General features: G+C 38.2%; 2 protein-coding genes across 2 annotated transcripts; both read left to right on the top strand.

Annotated features, from left to right (window-relative positions):
- The first annotated feature begins 1,325 nt into the window (after nt 1–1,325).
- Nucleotides 1,326–10,627, top strand: LOC131795633 (protein NLRC3-like). The gene is made up of 8 exons (XM_059113216.2): nt 1,326–1,405; nt 1,967–2,048; nt 3,651–4,258; nt 5,069–5,326; nt 5,815–5,910; nt 6,083–6,178; nt 6,399–6,473; nt 7,046–10,627. Exons 2-8 carry the CDS (start codon nt 2,026–2,028, stop codon nt 10,114–10,116), a joined length of 4,227 nt encoding a protein of 1,408 aa, XP_058969199.2. The 5' UTR covers nt 1,326–1,405; nt 1,967–2,025; the 3' UTR covers nt 10,117–10,627.
- Nucleotides 10,628–12,132: 1,505 nt separating this feature from the next.
- LOC136280488 (pre-mRNA-splicing factor 38B-like) lies at nt 12,133–19,258 on the top strand. Its single transcript, XM_066165767.1, has 6 exons — nt 12,133–12,436; nt 13,613–13,681; nt 14,257–14,408; nt 15,210–15,270; nt 17,539–17,771; nt 18,148–19,258. The coding sequence occupies exons 1-6, from the start codon at nt 12,248–12,250 to the stop codon at nt 18,545–18,547; spliced, it is 1,104 nt and encodes a 367-aa protein (XP_066021864.1). The 5' UTR covers nt 12,133–12,247; the 3' UTR covers nt 18,548–19,258.
- The last annotated feature ends 346 nt before the right edge of the window (nt 19,259–19,604 follow it).

Below are 19,604 nucleotides of genomic sequence, written 5' to 3' on the forward strand. Positions count from 1 at the left end.
ACAATAGCACAGTAGTAGTGTTTAGTAGTAGTATAGCACAGAAGTAGTAGCGTTGGGTGTCAACTACGACCGCTCACCGAAAAATTCAGACGTAAACTACAATCAGAAATTGTGATGCAGAACATCGAGGAAAGCGCCCTTTCGACCTGCCGACATACTATACCGCTTTGGTTACGCTACGTTGATGATACTTTCAAAATCGACGCATTCCACCACCACCTTAGCGAACAAAACACTGACATACAGTTTACTGAGAGGTCGAAAAAAAATGTAACGTAACACTCACCGACCCACTACTACTACCGAAGCTAACGACAACGCAACTCCTACTACCATAGCAACTATACCATACATAAAGGGAATATCTGAGAACATCTCGCGCATCCCACAACCATTCAATATTCGCGTCGCCCCCAAACCTATCACCACACTACTTCAGTTACTGACTAAAGTCAAAGACAAAGACGAACCGAGGAACAGACAAGGAGCAGTGTATAAGATCAATTGCTCCGACTGCCACGCCTCCTACATCGAGCGACGAGGAAAGGCGATGTCAACAATCACATTGCTGAACATCACCGACTTACGAACCGCACTATTGACTGGGACTCGGCGCAATGCCTAACCTACAGCACCAACTACTTTCAACGACTGACCCTAGAAAGCTGGTTTACTTACTGGGAACATACTCCCCTTAACATGTGTCAACCACTACCGGCACCATACAAACGACTCATTCACGACATTAACATTACAAACGAACCGAACAGAACGACCTAACTTCACTATCGGATCGAGACCGACCAATCGCGACCGACCTACGCCACTTGAGTCTTACAGCCAATAACATCACGGCAAAACTGACCAATCAGTTTATACAAACCGGACTAAGTACATTCGACTGACAACAACTATTCACTTGACTCTGATGATGACTTCCGCTCAGGTTGTCGAAACGTCAGTCATCACTACCGACAAGAGTCCTTCTCAGGACTACACTCACCCGAACGATCAAACTACACTATTACATGTTATCGCTGGGTTCAAACCATTTACAGTATTATCCTCTATCCGATCGTCTCTCATTAACTTTCGGCCTAGATCCAGTAGTTTGTATCCCGATAATTCCACTTTGATATCCCGGAAACTCTATTTCAAATATCTAGTATGTATTTAATTTTTCCTCATGTATCCCGTACCCGTAAAATTTTGTAACCTATATCCCAATAGCCCGCTATAGGGCCTTAGTGATCAGTAGCTCCGGCAACGGATGACGTAAGCAAGGTGAATTTTTTAAGTTAGTCACATGACTTAACTCTTTCTGTCGACGGAGGAAGGCTCTCCTAAGGCAAATTTCCCCTTGCTGATACATTTTTGAGCCCTCTATCAACATTTTCTTCGCAAGGTAACCCAAAAGTTATTCTTTTAATCCATTTTTTATTGTGCACAGAACGATTTATCTTTCACTGAGTGTCTTACTGAACTGATATTTGTGTGTGCGAATGGTCGGCAGTGGCGCGGAGTCGCTGAACTGATTATCGCTCTATCTGTTCCTTTCACTATCTTACAATCTTGAATATAGCTGCTTTGTCGACTGTAAATTATAACGAACGGTACTGTATATAATTTGGCAGTCTCAGAACTTCACGATGCCCGTTTAGGAAGTTTAATCTATGCTCAAAACTGAAAGTATTATTTTCGTCAATTTCAATTAGTACCCGGAAGTACTTCGCTTCTGTGTAATTCATGTTGTGGCGAAATGTACTACTTGTGCTTCTCAACTGGCGTCATACGGCTATTAAATTATGGTTTTTTTATGACAAGATTAAAACTACTATATATGTGTAATTTTTTAGGTTTCAGTATTTTCACAATTGGCCATCTTTTTGAGCTCCAGGTTCTAAGATCGAAATAGTTATCAGTAACTTGTTTTTCTTTATTGATTGCTCGGTTTTTTGTCCTTCAGGTATCGATGAAGATGGTTAGTGGGGTGGTGAACTAATATATCCTAATAAAACTCAGGGAATGGCAACAGCTTCTTCAACAGGGTAAGTTCTACATTATCATCCAGTTTGCGTTTAACTGGTGTCAGTGCATGGTCATGCACTAGACTCAAAATTATCAGTGACCATTTTCTTTCCGGAGAGGTGCAGGTTAAGTTGCTAAGAAACATGTTGTGGCTGTACAATCGTGAAGTTGAAATTGTCACTGTAAAAAAATTAAAATTAAGCAATTCTAGCTGCACGAGTCCAGAGTGTTAAAGTACTCAGCCCTACATTTTTGCTTTCAACTAGCAAATGTTCACTAGTGCTTCTGTCAATAGAAGTTCTTTCACCCTAGTGGAAAAATGGCCAGTTGCTTTAAGTTAATGAAGGCATTGTACTTTGGATAGTTGCAACCTGAACTGAATCACAAATACAACATAACAGTAATAATTAATTAGCATAGATGAACCTTTCAAATCTTACACTCTCACATGTCTTGTTTAACTATTGGTCAGGAATAGTACTGTAATTTCATTTCTTGCCATTGGATTTAAATTGACAATGTAATTTTAATGTAGTGTGTAAAAACAGATATAATACAATACACTGATTATGGCATGGGTCATGCCCAAACATGTCTTAAAAAGTTTATTGTGAGTTTGAAATTTATTTTGATTTTTTTGTTGATTCCTATGAGTATAATTATTCATAAAAGCTTGATACAAGGAAATGGCATTGTGTTTCTGTCAGTTACCAGAAGCTTGTAATCTAGAAGGGATTTAGTATGTCCAAGAGCTGGGGTTTATTAGAGCACAAGAGTAGCCGGTCAGAATTTACTCCCTGACATGGAGTTGTTTATCTATAATGACTGGACGATGGGTAATAAATGAAACTATTTATCGAGATACTAATCAGGAATATAAAATGAAATTGCAGTTTTCAGACTGCAAACTCAACCATAGTTCAGAGAGCCAACCACACTCATCTTTACTAAAGGATACAAGCTGCAAAGTTACTATGTGAATTTCTGTGTTTGCTTTGCAAGTTTCATTTACAGCCAAGTTTATTGTAATTCCTCAACGCTTGAGTAGCCGGTCAGAATTTACTCCCTGACATGGAGTTGTTTATCTATAATGACTGGACGATGGGTAATAAATGAAACTATTTATCGAGATACTAATCAGGAATATAAAATGAAATTGCAGTTTTCAGACTGCAAACTCAACCATAGTTCAGAGAGCCAACCACACTCATCTTTACTAAAGGATACAAGCTGCAAAGTTACTATGTGAATTTCTGTGTTTGCTTTGCAAGTTTCATTTACAGCCAAGTTTATTGTAATTCCTCAACGCTTGAAAATATTATAATTTTCAAACCAAGGGTAAGTCACTTTGCCTGGGATGCAGAGCAGAGCTAAACAGCTTACTTTCAGCCAACTTTGTGAAATTTTAAATTTTAGAGCTCTTTTAATTAATTGCTGAAAACCAGCGGAGATGCAATCAACAGTCAATAAGTAAACCATTCCTTTTGTAGCAAACAAGGACACTAACCACTGAATTTTCAGTAAATAAAGAGAGACAGTTTTCTCCATAAAAGTACAATTCTACTTCGATTTTTCAGAAGTGGAAGCCAGCTTGCTAATTAGTTTACTCATGTAATCCTCAGTTCAAGCTACCTTGCTGTGACTGATGATCAGAAACGATGGCTTGTGGTAGGAATTGCACTCAACAAGATCCTTATACCACAGATACGTCCATTTGTAGAACAAGGAATCAACACTGAATACAACAATCTAAAGATCAGCCACAACATACATGTTCAGGACCCACCTGGTCGTCTTCAGAAGTGGCTTGCGTCCTCCAAAAAGTTGTTGAAATATGAGAATATCAATGGAAATGATGTTCGTCCAAGGCTTCATGGTGGAAGATTCAATTATTCTTTGTTTGATTGTCGGGTGAAGTCCCATGTGGACTTTGCTAGGCTGTATGTTGAGAAGTACATGGCGAAGTTCGCTGCCTTTGATGATCACTGTGATGCATCAGCTGTGTTGTCTTTGCTTGGTGGGGTTCCTGTATTCTCTGCTGCTGCTGCAAGCTCTGCAGGTGATGTCAGAATAGCAAGGAATGATTGGGCTCACTGTGTCTTCAATAAATGGGATCCAGCCAAGTTTCAGAAAAGTTTCACTGAGATGGAACAACTGGTCAAGAACATGGCCCTGCCTTCTGTAAATGAAAGAGAGCTTCTTGTAGAACTAAAAGACTGGGAAACAAAAGGTAATCTGTTAATTATCTTTATATATTGACAGAAGATATTTTTTATGTAAACTCTGTTTTTTAAGGTTTAAGAGGGAGGTGCATTGTGGACTGTTCATGATTTATGGCAGATTGTGGTATTATCTCTGTGTCTAAACTCTGATATGTTTTCACTTGACAGTCAAGAAATGATAGAAAAATGAAATTTTGCATTCACTTAGTAAATTTTTTTTGTGGCTAATGTTGAGCAAGTCATTGTCTGATATATTGATGGAACTGACTTAGGAACTGATAATATCCTTTTTGGTGCACTTTCCATCCAGATATTGGGCTGGAAATAAAGAACCTATTTTTCAGTATTTGGAGGCAGACATATATTTAATACATTTGTTTTTCATGATATCTTTGTTACTATTCAGCATTCTGAGTTGGGAAAAGGGTGTCACAGGATTGTTATAGATCAATCAATATCAATCAATCAATATTCTTTATTTTACCACTGGCAATTCATCAGTTATTCAAAATGATTTTGTCATTCTTGCCCTGTTAAGGACCATTAATCTCCAGTGTTTACACTTACATTAATCTCCAATTGTTTACACTGTTAAGTATACCAAAACAATAGAGTGAAAGTGATGACAGTAATGTGCTCCTAACATGTATGTATTAAATGTCTTCCTCTGCACCAATAAATTTGGTGTATTTCATTTTATATGTGGCATAATGCTCCACAATTGTCTTTAAATGTCAGCATGAGGTATAAGTGTACCATTTTAGTTTTAATTTACTTAGACTGCCTGGTCCTCTTTGCATTTATTAATTTTGCTGTAGGAGTACATCTTTGCATGAATTCTCCGGTAGACCCTGCATTGCTGCAAGTGGTTCAGCAGGAGCTTAAGTCACTTCAAGATGTGGTGGATAACATGTGCTTAGAATTAAACCAAAAGAAGACTAAGATTCAACATGAGCTGCGAAGTATTGCAGTTACCTTGAATTATATGGAAAAGAGACTTCAGAGGTTAGAGATAGGACAACGGAATCTGGAGAGCCATGTTGATCAAACTGATAGCAGACTGGATAAAATAGAAGGTGCTTTTAAATAATCTAAATATGAAATGAAATGAGTTGATCCAATTGTGATTAAATTATGAATATGTTATTGCACTGAAGAGTTTTAAATTAAGAATGGAAGAATTTTCAAAAACAACAAATCAATGCAAGCAGAGTCCTCAATTAAGGGATTTTTATATGGTGGATATTTCTTATTTATATATGCATAAAAAAACCATGTGTACTCAACTGGATGTAACAATCAAATGTACTTTCTGTTGGTTTACTTGTCAGCTTATGAATTTGTATCTTTTCAAAAACAGTCTATTGATGAATAGTAATTCATCATGCTCAAACTCATCTGATAATTGCTTTATCAACTCTGTTATAAACCAAATTACTGGTATTTATTATTTATGAATGAGGGGTTACATGGAATTGAAGCTATCTAGTTTTTAAGATTTAATGTTTTAATCTGGACTACTATTCTCTTTTCCTCATCTTTTGACATTTTCTTGGTGTTGCAGAGTGCATACATGAGAAGATGGAGAAGCTTGAGAGTGGTCAGCAGACTACAGAGAGTCGCACTGTCCAAATTGAGGATAACATTTACCAACTCAGAGGTGTCTAATTTGGTTTTGCATTATATTGTGAATTATCAATTAAACCTTGTGTCTGTATTATCTGCCTCAGCCAAACTATGGAATGGCAGCTGTCTCATTTTTTAAATTTTATCATTTCATCTGGACATTATCCTGTTTTCCTCATCTTTTGACATTTTTTTTGGTGTTGTAGGGCACATACAAGAGAGAATGGAGAAGCTTGAGAGTGGTCAGCAGACCACAGAGAGTCACACTTTCCATATTGAAGATAATATTCACCAACTGCAAGGTGAATTTTTAGATTTAAAACAAACAGGTCTTCCATTTCTTCCTTTCCTAACAACAAAACAAAAACATTGAGTGCTCAATACCTTAACCAATCAAATGTCCATGAAAGAACTAAGTAAATAAACTACTGCTTCTTTAATTGATACTGGTTTGAGTTGAGTGACCTCTGAATGCTTATATTCTAATAAATATGAACAAGCTTATTTTCTTCCTTAATACAGAACAAATGGATGACTTGTTTAAATCAAAAGAAGCAGATTTAAAAAGATCATGCCAGGAAAGTCCAGAGACAGCTGGTAGGTTATCCACAATAAGTACAATCATTATTCTTACTGACCTAATTGAGAGTATTTGGTCCATCATAGAAGTCTAACAGTGTCATCAGGATGGGTACATGATTGTTTTGTTGAGAAATCATCTTGTTGTTTATGAGAAAAGAATAAATTATCTTGGTCTTCTTGTATCCACACTTTTCCTTTTTCATTTCATTTCCTTGGATGTCAAGATGCCTATGATGAAAACTGACATGCCACACCTGTATTTTTGACTGAATTAAATAATTTTTATTGCCTTTCTTTATTTAAAGTGAAACTGTGAAATTGCATGCTTGCCTACTGAAAATATCATTGACAAATTACCTTTTTATGAAACATAAAAGGTATTATTTATATTGATACTGAAGTCTTTAACCTAACAATTTCATTGACTTCATTATTTTGAAGTCTTCTTTTAAAGAATTTCCGTATTAGAACGTAATCGCTCGTGACTTGCTTGTTTTGTGTCAACGGTACATATTTGCTTTTTACCTCGGTGTGGTGTAGAAGGTGATTGACTTTTACTAAGCAGTAGTTGTCGTTTGTTTTCCCAGTCTTTCCACAGAAATTTGTAGAGCTCATTAAACGAAAATACAAAGGTGCTGTACTGTGTCCCTTTCCTTGGTGTGAAGATGAACTACAACTGCAACTTTCCAAGGTTTTTACAAGACTGAAGATAGTTGAAAAGAAGAAAGAACGAGCAAGAAGGACAGAAGAAATCGTCCCAATGACAGATGCGTTTCGATCCCATGAAGAATGTAAAGAGCCCAGAGTGGTGCTGATTGAAGGGGAACCTGGAATAGGAAAAACCACTTGCTGTCAGAAGCTTGCATATGATTGGTCTGTGGAATGTATATCAGCCGAGGCCTGTTTTCCTAAAGTGAAGATGCTACTTCTGTTGAAGTGCCGAGACATGAAGACTGCTGACATTGAAGAAGCTATTGATGATCAGCTGTTGCCACTTGATGCCGAAGAGAAGGAGAAGAAAAACTTCTTCCGTTTTATCCACCAAAATCAATCTAGGATCCTACTGGTTCTTGACGGACTGGATGAATCAAGTGAGACAGTATATGAAGGATTGTTACCTTTGATTCAAGGGAGAATCTTTCCTAGTACTTACCTCATGCTAACAGCTCGCCATGAATTAGGAATGAAGGTGCGGCGTGAATGTGACACGCTTCTTGAGATTGTTGGCTATACCAAGGAGGATGCTGACACCTACATTAAGAAGTACTTCAGAGATCACGATGATCCAAGTCTTGCGAAGAAACTCATTAAGAATTTAAGGAAGAATCCTCAGCTGAGGGAATTAACTGCCAATCCACTTAACACTGCTCTTCTGTGCCTAATTTGTGAAGATACGCAGGGGAAACTTCCTTACAATAAAACCATGTTGTATTGTGAAATTGTTTCATGCGCCCTAATGAGAAATTTTCAAAAAAAGGGGATCGATTTGGTGAACGCAGATCCAATCGAGGTATGTTCAGAGCAGCTGAATCAGTTGGGTGAGTTGGCACTTGAAGCCTTGGCTAGAGATCAGTTGTATTTTACTACAGAAAAGCTGCGAGGTCATTCAACTGAATTTCTTGACTTTGGTCTTCTTTCTCGAGAAGCCAGTGCAAGTAAAATCAGACCAAAGCCAAGTTATGCATTTACCCATAAGACCTTTCAGGAATATTTCGCAGCATTTCACGTAGCCCATGAACTGCTGACTGGTGGTAAGGGCAAGGCTGCCTTGCTTACTCACCTCACTCCTCCGGATAAGTACTGGCCGGTGTGGGAATTCCTGATCACAATGGCATCAAAGAAAAGTGATGATGTAGCTGTTTTTTTGGTGTCAAGTTTGTGTGCTTCCTTCCAGAACAAAATGCCAGAGCACTTTAGCCTCCATTATTACTACGAACCGGAGGAAGAAGCTAGCGATGACGAAGATGATTCGGCGGACACTTATTCTTGTTACCAGTACGACAACGAAATTGATTCGGGCGACTGTGATTCCTATGACGACCTTGATGATCTTGCCGCAGAATCCGATGTCGACATTGACAACCGTCTCGATTACGGGTTTGATGCTAACGTTTGCAGAGAAGTGAACTTTCCCACAGAGTTAGGATCGATAAAATGGTCAAGAGGAATTGAGGAAGGTATCGTCGATAACACAATTTTTGTCATTGCTCAATGCGAACGACCTGAAGGTGAGCTAAAGGATTATCAGAAGAAAATGGCATCTGAACTGGCACGCTGCTTCCCGCTGGATAAAGTTAGAGTTAGCCATCTGCATACTCGTGATGGCTCCTTCTTCGCCGGTCGTTATTTCCAAGTTTTCTCTGAATATCTTAAGGTCCATTCCCAACTGACTGGTTTATTGTGGCATGCTGAGTTAGACGAGGTAGCACTAGCAGCGATTGAACACATCCTTCGATCAAGTGATAAGCTGACTTACTTACATTTGTGTGATGACCTACATAGCACGTCACTCACACCGGCTCTGCAAGCAAATCGTTCATTGACGCATCTCAACCTACGCAATGCCAGGATCCGTATCGCTGGAGCTAAAGCACTTGGAGAGGTTCTTCGACTGAACTGCACTCTGACACATGTGAGCTTGCCTGGTAACGCTATAAGTCATATTGGAGCAGAAGCTATCGCGAAAGGCCTCGAGCTCAACAACGTGTTGGTGCATTTGGATATAAGAGATAACTTCATTGGTAATCAAGGTGCTGTGGCATTTGCTAAAGCTTTTGAGTCGAATTCTACTTTGAAGTATTTTGATGTAAGTATGGTTATGGAAATTCAAAAAAAAATTGATTTCCTTCGCCCAAAGTCTGACTTTGATGACGTAGAAACTGACTGGATTCGTGACTCAGGAATAAAAGCAATTGCAAAGTCTCTTCGATCAAATTGTTCGCTGACTTATTTAGATGTTCAGGGAAATCCCTTTGGTGACTCAATAGCGATGGCTCTTGGAGAAGCTCTACAATCAAATTGTACCCTCAATCATTTGTATCTGAGAGGCTCACTGTTTTCCTCCATAGCAGGAACAACTCAGTTCGGCAATTTAGCAGCAGCAGCGTTTAAAAGAGCACTTCAGTCACGTGTTACAAAGGTTACCCATTTAGACTTGTGTAATACTTCGATGACGTCTTCATGTGTGATAATCCTTGCAGAGGCTCTCCAGTCCAATACAACTCTTGTCCGTTTGGATTTGAGTTACAACAGCATTGATTATAGAGGCTCAGCAGCTATTGCGAACGGACTGAAGTCAAATCGGACCTTGACACATTTGCAGCTGAGAGGAAATCAAATCAGTGATGCAGGTGCAACACAATTTGCCCGGTGTCTACGTTCCAATGGCACTCTTGTGTATTTGGATTTGATTTGCAACAGCATTAGGTATTCAGGCGCGGCAGCCATTGCGCAGGCGCTGAAATCAAATAGGACTTTGACTCATTTGCAGCTGGGATGGAACGAAGTGGGCGATATGGGAGCAGTGGAATTTGCGGACACTCTTCAATGTAACAGAACTTTGGTCTTCCTCAGCCTTAAATGTAATCAGTTTAGTGAATCAGGCAGAAGTATGCTTGAACAGATTAAACCGCTCATTAGCTGCGCGTTGAGGATTTAATTGAAAGACTGTCCTAGGAGTTTGTCAGAAGTCAATCTGTTAGTAAAAAACCACATGTATGAACATGTGGCAGATGCCAATCTGTTAGTCAAAAATCACATGTGCAAACATTTATGCACCATTTATGCACCATAGGAGACGGGATGCTATTAAATTAACAGGAACTCATTTTTAGGTTATAGATAAGGTTTAAGTGTGAACTTTCAATCAAAAAAAGGAGAAACTGAAGCAGTGATCGATGATGAAGTAGTGGCCGGTTTTAGTTTACTCCGGAAGTTTACACAGAAAGTGAGGGACTTTTTTTTATCCTTTTTGGTTAAGTATAGTTTTTCGATGGAGGAAGGAATTTTAAACTTGGCCGCTAGATTGACATACACACTGTAGCGTAACAATTAATGGCGAATATCACCTTGGATCTGAATACTACCTGTGGTATGTCTTATCACCGAAAATACTTTTATCTCCCTCTCGGGATCATGACTCATATAATAAAATTAAATATTCAATTGCATTTGGTATCTCCATTTTGGGCGGATATTGGTTGATTGGCGCAAATGTCGAGACTTTTTTATTTGAAATGTTTCAGTGTTAAATTATAATTCAGTCATATTGCGTAGCTTACCGAGAAACTTTCTTAATATGCCTCTCGTGTAACTTTGGCAGATACCTTTTTGTTATCCGTGCGCTGTAACACGTACAGAACTATATTGTAGTGAAGCTCGGTCAAAGTTAGAAGTATAATGTGAAACTCCATTCACGAACATAATGTACTAAAACCATTAATACTAGTCAACCTTAAAGGTGGATTGTTTAAGCGAATAGTATTTGAATCAGTGGACACAGGGGGCCTTAAAGCCAAGATTTCATCGTACCTCATTATCAGAAATTGAATGACTTATATCCGGGGCTAATGTCAAGAGTTTTTCGGTTATGATACGGCTACATTTCCGTCTGAGTTTATTTTTTTGGCAGGGAGACAGATATTTAGAGGACTTTCTTTCGGAAGTGATCTGTCGACATTCAGTCTTATCGACACAATTTTTAGCCAAATTTTGGAGAAAAATCCATTATCCAAACTTTTTCAAATTTAGATGTTTATATTTCTTAATTACCGTGATAAGTGAGATTTATACTTAAATCAAACGATATCTCAAATAGATTAAAACTACAAATTAAGAAAATATAGACCTTTTCAACTTCTGTGTACTCTTTAGAGCAATTTTGAAGCACAGATACACTTCTTTTAAAATCAAAGCAACAATTTAACAATTGCTCTTTTGTTCAAAATGCTTTACTTTGCTTTAAGAAAGTCAAGAGATATTTTCATTTAACCCATGATAGGAGATAACTGTGGCAGAATAGTGTCAAAGAATATTGGATTCGCTGTAGAACAAGAAAATCAGATCGCCAAAAGCATGTTTTTCCTCATGCTACTAGACCACAGATTTGGATACAAGGCAACTAGCCATAAACGTGCTACTTATACATGCACTGTTTTTAAACAGCCATAAGGTCAACCTGTATTAAGCAGTCACCCCGCCGTTCCCCGTAGGTGACCGCTAAATACAGGTGTGACTGTACCTATATTCATGTAGTTTCAAGTAGCAATGTACAGCTGTATTTTGTCGGGGTAAAAGGTTTCAATACTTCACGATCACCAGCATGGCCGAAAAAAATTTGCAATAACCTCATCTTTTTTTTGTTTTGTTCACTGTCACGACCACCTCGACCCTCACAAATAATTATCATAGAACTGAGTTCAGAAACTCGAAAGACGGTGAGCCGTTTGCTCCATCATTCTATAATTCCACCGTATAAGACGATGAGCAACGTATTTTTAAGGGTTTTGACACTTGAAAAGACATACTGAAAGCAACACACTACAGAGAGTTTTCTAAATTGTTAGTATAAAGGGAGTGGTTCACGAATGAACTGCCTCTTGGGAAAGTCAACGCAATTTACTACGTGAGGGAATGGTAACTAGCTAACGCAAAATGCATTATGGGTTATTGAATCGGCCGCCATTTTGGCTTCTTGAGGAGAATGTTAGATTTAGTAAAACGTTGTCACTATTTTCAACTTTAGGGTATAAAACTTGCTCTAGCTGTTCTTACACTAACAAATTTGCAACATGGACGTGGAGGAATCACGAACCCAAGGTCAAAAAAAGCAAAACAACGTTCTTCCTCTTTGGGGAAACGAAAAAACCATGAATCTGAACAGTATGATTCTAACAAATGTGCTGTCGTCGCCGTACTTCAAGAACGAACTTTTCCAGCTGAAAACCTATCACGAAGTGGTTGATGAAATTTACTACAAGGTAAGAACGGAAAAAGGTCGACGGAGAATTGAAGGACACAATTGCAACCGTGGACTCGTCACTCTTGACACGTAAGAATATAGTGGAAGCTATGAGCTACAGTACATAATTTTACTGTTTTACTAAAATTACGGCTTTTAATACTCTTGTACTATAGCTGTAGTTTTTCTATTTGAATCCTCCCAAAGGCGATATATTTCATCATGGCTTTCGACTTTTGTTTCGCGATTTCTCCAATTCAGATGCCTTGGTTTTTTTGTCGCAGACAGGCACACCTGTCTACTGTTTTGTGAGTTTGTTAAAGTAGTTGTAGCATTGATTAATAAAGTTCAACATATAGATGGAGAAAATTACCTTTCGTAATTAAAGGATCCCATGCTAAACAGAAATCTGGATCAGTGATTAAAATCAGGTTTACTTCATAGCACCAAGTCTGCATATTTGGCATGGGTAGACACTAGTTTTTCCCAACTGCCCATTGCAGCCAAAAATGAAGATGCTGAGGTCATTTCATCTGCATCTATTTTTGTGCAAACCTTTTTCCATCATCCTCTGTTAACTGTTTAGAGACCAGCAGAGGTGAATTGTCCTCTCTAGTTAGGTAACTTTGAAAATTATAATGTACATGTGAAGAGCATTGTGTGGCTACAAGAATGATTTCAAGTCACTAGTGTCAGGCAATTATTACATTCTTTTCCTTTTCCTACACAAGGCAATGTTTTAAGTCTGGTTTACTGAAAGATACTGGGAGAAATACAAGCACAATTATACCAGCATAGCATTTTGTCATAGGCTTGCAATCTTTAAACATATATTTAAAATGATACGGTTTGTTGTTTCATGTGTGCTTGAAAACTGTAGCTTCTTCCAAGTTGATATATGTTTGTGAGCTTAAATATGAGTCATTTTGGTAAAATAAGAGGAGGAAAATACTTCATCCTTGTGCTTGAGCTTGTGTTCAATTGTACCTTGTTTTCATGCTTAAATACGAGCCGTTATTGTTGAGCTTGAGTCAATGCTCCTTTAGGCTTGGCAGCAGCAATGTTAATTTCCACATCATTTGATGAGGAATGATAAGCAAATGGGTTTGTATGATATTTCAACTCTTTGGAAACCAGTGCTATTTGTAAAACTTTTGTGTATTATTTGTGAAACTTTTGCATATTATTTCTAAAGGTGGACCACCTGGAACCATGGGAGAAAGGCAGCAGAAAAACATCTGGACAAGTTGGAATGTGTGGAGGGGTAAGATCGTAAATACACTTGTATCATACATGTTCATGCATGTAATCCCTTTAACTCCCAAGATCTGAGTATTAGCTCTCTCCCCTTGCTGCTACACATTTCCCTATAATAAGTTATGAGAATTTGGCATTCAATCAAAGTAACAACTTCTACCTGATAAGTTATAGTATTCTCATCACCAGTGTGCTTGGTAATCTGTGGATGTTATAGGGTTCAGGGAGTGAAAGGGTTAAGGAAGTTGGATAATGTCACAAACCTGTGTATTTTCATTTTTATCCAAGTAGTTTTTCTTTGAACAGGAAGCAAATCTGGCTGCATTAAATGATTATTTAAGGAAGTTGTCTTTTTTCAAGTAGATATGTTTTTCACCCCCTGATATTTCTGGTATTTACAGGCTTGATGTTTGTATGCAAAACAAAGATAACATAATACTTGGGCCAAAAATTTTGTGTTGTAGGAAACGTTGATGATTTACTTGGGGACTTCAGTTTTGGTATTCAGTTGTCTTTTTATTTGAAAAAAGTTAAACATTCAAGTTTTTAATTATTTTCTGCTTCATTTCTTTGCTCTTTTAGGTTCGAGGAGTTGGTGCTGGTGGGATTGTATCAACATCATTCTGTCTCCTGTACAAGTTGTTCACATTAAAACTAACTCGCAAACAACTCAATGGTTTGATAACACATGTGGACTCTCCTTACATCAGAGCATTGGGTTTCATGTTTATCAGGTAGGTGAAACATGTTGGTACGCCCCCTCATAGGTATCATATTTACTCTTTGTGGGCTATTTTATGATTGGCTTTCCTATTGAGACTGTACATTACTGCTTTTTAACCCTTTAACCTCTAAGAGTGACTAGCATCTAATTTCTCCTTACAATATCACCCCTGAATCAAACCTTCAGGAGATGAGAATAAAGGAAATGGTCACCAACTAGAGAAGCTCTAGATTATGAAACAAATTCTCCTCAATAGCACCTTAGGGAATGTATAGGGAACAGTATGGAGAATATGCATACTGATCAGACATGGTTTGATGCTACTCTGGTTTACAGATTTAATGAATGTAACTGAAGAAGTTACAATTCATAGACCCAACGTTTCGACACTCCTGTCTAGTGCCTTCATCAGGGGTGATCTAAACGCTGCAACATACTGATGCATACTGATGTTAGGGTTGAAAGGGTCAAAGAGAACAAATTATGACTTGCACAATACTAGAACTACTGCTGAGAGTATGAAATCCAGCTTGGCTTTGTAAGCTTATAGCTTGTTTAGGGACTTTGCTGAGGGAATGGTTCTTGTCTTGGATTAATGTGAAAAATATTTTTCATCCTGGAAAGCGCAACTTTTTTAATTATGTACAGAACACAAGGAAAGTACGATATGGCCAAATTTCATTTAGATACTTTTCTCTGGAATGTAATCATACACTACAACCCACAGGTGCAGGGACGGGTGGGCTTTATTTTTTCCTCTCATATCCTTGTATCAGTTTTATACCAGTTGTATATTGTTACAATCTTACAGATACTGCCAACCTCCTGCCAAGCTTTGGGAATGGATGGAACCATACCTAGAAGATGAGGAGGTTAGTTACTGGTAACTAAAATATTTGAGAAGTTCTGATTTGCTTTATTTTGCCAATCCAACAGCTAAAAAATTAGTGCCTGGATGTCTAGCTTTCTCTGAAAATTATGCAAGTTATTATTTCTAAATATTTTTGGTTGTTTCTTATGCTTTTCTACTTCCAAAATAATTTTTTTAATTATAATTTTGGAAAATATATATCATTTTAGTGTACTTGAGTGTGCATTTTTCTCTTTTTTTTTCTCTTTCTTTTCTTTTTTTTTGTCATTAAACTTTTTTATCCTAGTCATATAATTTTTTTAATACATTGTTAATATTTACATATCAATTAAGTGATAGTCCTGCCAATGACATACTTTAAATTATAAAGATACATGCACATGTAGCTACGCTGTTTGTAACATGGACTGTTACACACACAGCCATGAGCCTTTTCAGCTTTTTGGCTGTGGAGCTACCTTACCTTGTGAATGTTTTGTTAATATGGTATTTGTATGTGATTAAGTGTGAGGCAATATCACTGAAAATGAAACTTTCTATAATGTAAGAGCAAAGTTTTCATTAGGTAGCACAAACAGATTTAGCCATGTGAAATGTCATCACACTCGTAGCACAATACAGCAAATTGTAAGAAAACAACATTTCTTTTAAATTAACATCATTTTGGGAAGGGAATTCATCCTTAATTCTTATACATAACTAACTAGATCTCTTCCTTGCCTTATTAAATGTAAATACCAGCAGTTGATGTGTAGGCATGAAATATATAAGATTATATCATTGAACACTGTTTGTGTTGAATACAGAAAACATAAAGGTACACTATGCATGTCAGACATTGTTTAAGGGGGGCACATATGAGAGGACAATGCTGTGTTTAAGTAGGTAATCAAGCAGGCAGGTGTTTCATGAATTGTAACACCCATTCCCCCCCCCCCCCCCACCCTAAAAAAAAAAAAAAAAGAAAAAAAGGCCATTGTGGGCTGTTATAAACATTTCTTATGCTACTCTAGCATTCCACAACTAAGTTTAAAGAGTTCTGTTGAATACAGTGGTGAGATTTTGCTTATTTATGTGTAAACAAAAGAAAACCATCTAATCAAGCCATTGGACAATTTATTTTGCAACTCTCAGTTTTATGTGGTGAGTTTGAACAAAATTTCTCTGCCTGATTTTCTGATTGTTATCACATTTTACCTGTTGGAAGTAAGTTGTTGACATGTGGTGTTGATGTGTTTGTAGGTTGTTCTGTAATGTACCTCTCTTAGGCAGCTCATGACAGCTGTTGTTTACATACCAACTGCTGGCCTTCAGATATGGAACTGCTCCGAGCTGCCTGACAAGAGGTTAACATGACACAATAGTAGCTATGGCCAACCTTGTGCTTTGTAGTTGGCAGTGTAGTCCATATTCATGACACCAGACTTGAGTTCTAACTTTGGAGGAATGCTCACTCCAAATTGGGTTCCTATGTAAAAAATTAATGGAGAAAAAAAAAAAAAAGAAAAAGAAAGAGAGAAAGAAGGAAAAATAATACATTTCAGTTTTGAAGGAAAATGAGAAGGAAATTTTTCGTCGGTTTGAGTCCTCGTAAGTCATGTTATCTTAGGTTCGTTGGATAAACGTCCTCTTTGTTTAAGTTTTTTGCCATCTTTAATATAGCAGTCTAAATCCTCTATGTTTGACTGTACTAGAAGTCAATTGAATCAAGGGGGTAAGTTTGTGAAAAAACTGTGGTGCTGTGTCGGTGGGAGAGTATAACAAAGTAATTTAGTGTTATCAACTGAGTTTATAACGTTAATTGGTCACCGTAAGGGGTTTCAAAGCTGACGTTTCGAGCGTTAGCCCTTCGTCAGAGCTAATGGCGAAGGGCTAACGCTCGAAACGTCTACTTTGAAACTCTTAACGGTGGCCAATTACGTTATCAACTCAATTGATAATACCAAACTGCCTTGAACTAGAAGCCCTTATGTTAGAGGCACAGCATCTCCCAAAGTCTTCTGAAACCAAGTTCGTCTTTTGGCGAGAAAATGATGTAGTATGGTTACATCTTAACAAAGCATAAGCGCTTGACCCAATTTGCTAGTACACCTTGTATGTAGAGCGTCAGTCACTTGGCAGGCGTTTGAGGGTTAGAGTGACCAGGTCAAGGTTCTTTGATTTGATACCGCTAATTTTGTTTAAACAGTTGTTTTCACTTAGCACCTCAGACCTTGCTGTAAATCACACTCAATCATAAATGTTCTCTTCTGTGTATTGTATTTTTCAGGAAATTGACCCTAAAGCTGGTGGAGGCTGCACTATGACTATTGGACAGATGGTCAGGAGTTTCTTGCTAAAGTTAGAATGGTACGGAACCTTGTTTCCTCGCATTCCTGTTCCCGTTCAAAAGGATATCGAGATAAAGCTGCGGGGGAAAGGACTGTGCGATGACCACAAACGTACCGCGCAAGACGGCTGGGGTGAGGCGGAGGAGTTTGCTCGGCGCGCTCGCGGTGAAAGGTGGGTGAGTTTGCGAGAAATCAACACAAATAGCACTGATAGCATTGTTTCCTACTGCCATAGAATTACTGCGAAATAGTGATATTACGTGAACATTCCATCGTAATGCACGTAACTGAAAGAAGGTTGGATGCAGTTGAAACAGTAGTTCCACTTGTGATCTTCGCGGTTGCAAAACTCCTGTTTTGTGACTTTTCTACAAATTAAGGGGAAAAAAACTTCTTTTCCGTGTTTGTGTATCTTGAAAAAGATAGTGAGTCGAATAAGCTTTTCCTTCTAGCAGGGTGTGTTGTGTTTATTTGATATGTTACTGGACAGTGGACAACTTCCTCTACGCAAGTATAGCTAATCCTTCTGCTGGTTACTTTTTCCGCAGCCCGCCAAAGAGTCGACAAGACGAAGAGGAAGATCTTCAACGAAAATCACGTCGAAGTCGAAGTCGAAGTCGAAGTCGCGATCGTGATCGTGATCGTGATCGTGATCGCGAACGGGAAAAAAGACGAAGTCGAAGTCGAAGTCGCGATCGTCACAGTTCGCGAAGACGAAGCAAGGAACGCCGAAGTCACGAACGAAGACGCGATGAAAGTAAAGAACGTGATAGAAAAAAGAGACGGAGTCGGAGCCCGAGTAGGCGAAGTAGGGACGACGACAGAAAAAGAAGAAGCCGAAGTCGGGATAGAAACCGAGAGAAGAGACGAAGTACTGATCGTGAAGAATCGCGAGGAAGAAGTAGTAAGGAAGAGAAAAGAAGCCGAGAAAGGTCGCGCAGCAGATGAAATACATTCTAAACTTTTAATCAATATAACTCATATGCCCCATGCTACTGCCATATATTTCCAAATGTACAGATCATGGAATACCTAATGCATGTTTTTATACTTACCTCGTGGCTATGTGTAAATTGCTCCAGTGATGTGCGCTTGTCGATCAAATATAGTTTTTTTTTTCCATAACCATCCCATGGCTTATATTGCGTGGCTTTTTTGGGAGACATCTCAAGAGGTTTGCAGTTGGCTCCTTACTGCTAGCTCACTTGAAATTAACAGAGCCAAGCAGCAGTCGCGAACGCTATTCATGGAAGCGTTGAGATTTTGGTGCCTTTTTTTTACGTTTTAGTATAGAAGAAACTGGCTCTCCGCCTTATTTAAGTAATAATTAAAAACTTTTATCAGCAGTATAATACAGTTTTCTTCGAACTAAGTCTATTCGTATTACTCTTTAACTTTTTAAACGGCCGTTGTCTTCCGTATACGTTCATGGTAAGAATGTGGGTGGTTTCAAACCTAGTCACATCCAGGGGTGTTTTCATTCTCAACTGTAAAGATGATCAGAAGAAAGAAAAGGATCTTTTAGCTGGATATTGTTTGAATTGACACCAGGTACTCCGGGCTAAAATTCTAAGAAATATTTGTTAGACAGTGCATCGACTTTTATTAAGGTCGTGGAAGTGATGGAGGTAATAAATTTCGCAGTGAACTGCATCGAAATGATTTCTTCCCTTCTTAACGAACTTACTCCCGTAACCGTTTTTAGAAAGCCCGAATTTCAGAATGTACTCAGTTTTACTCGCCTATGGTGGAACCTAGTACCTCTTGCCGTAGATATCTTTAGAAACGTTTTTACAGGACTACGACGTTAGTGGTGTTTAATTGTGTGCATAACTCTGTTCATTGATATCTGATTATGATGAGATATACTTAGCGAAACTTGTTTGAAATCTGTTATTTGTCCTCTTTTTTTTTTAATAAAAGAACAGCAAGAACTTTGCCACCTTTGATCATAGCGTCCACTTATATTGCACTGGAGAAAGTTGGTTTCCCCCCCCCCAGATGA

Source organism: Pocillopora verrucosa, chromosome 4 (genome assembly GCF_036669915.1).
Source record: "Pocillopora verrucosa isolate sample1 chromosome 4, ASM3666991v2, whole genome shotgun sequence".
NCBI classification, from domain to species: Eukaryota; Metazoa; Cnidaria; class Anthozoa; order Scleractinia; family Pocilloporidae; genus Pocillopora; species Pocillopora verrucosa.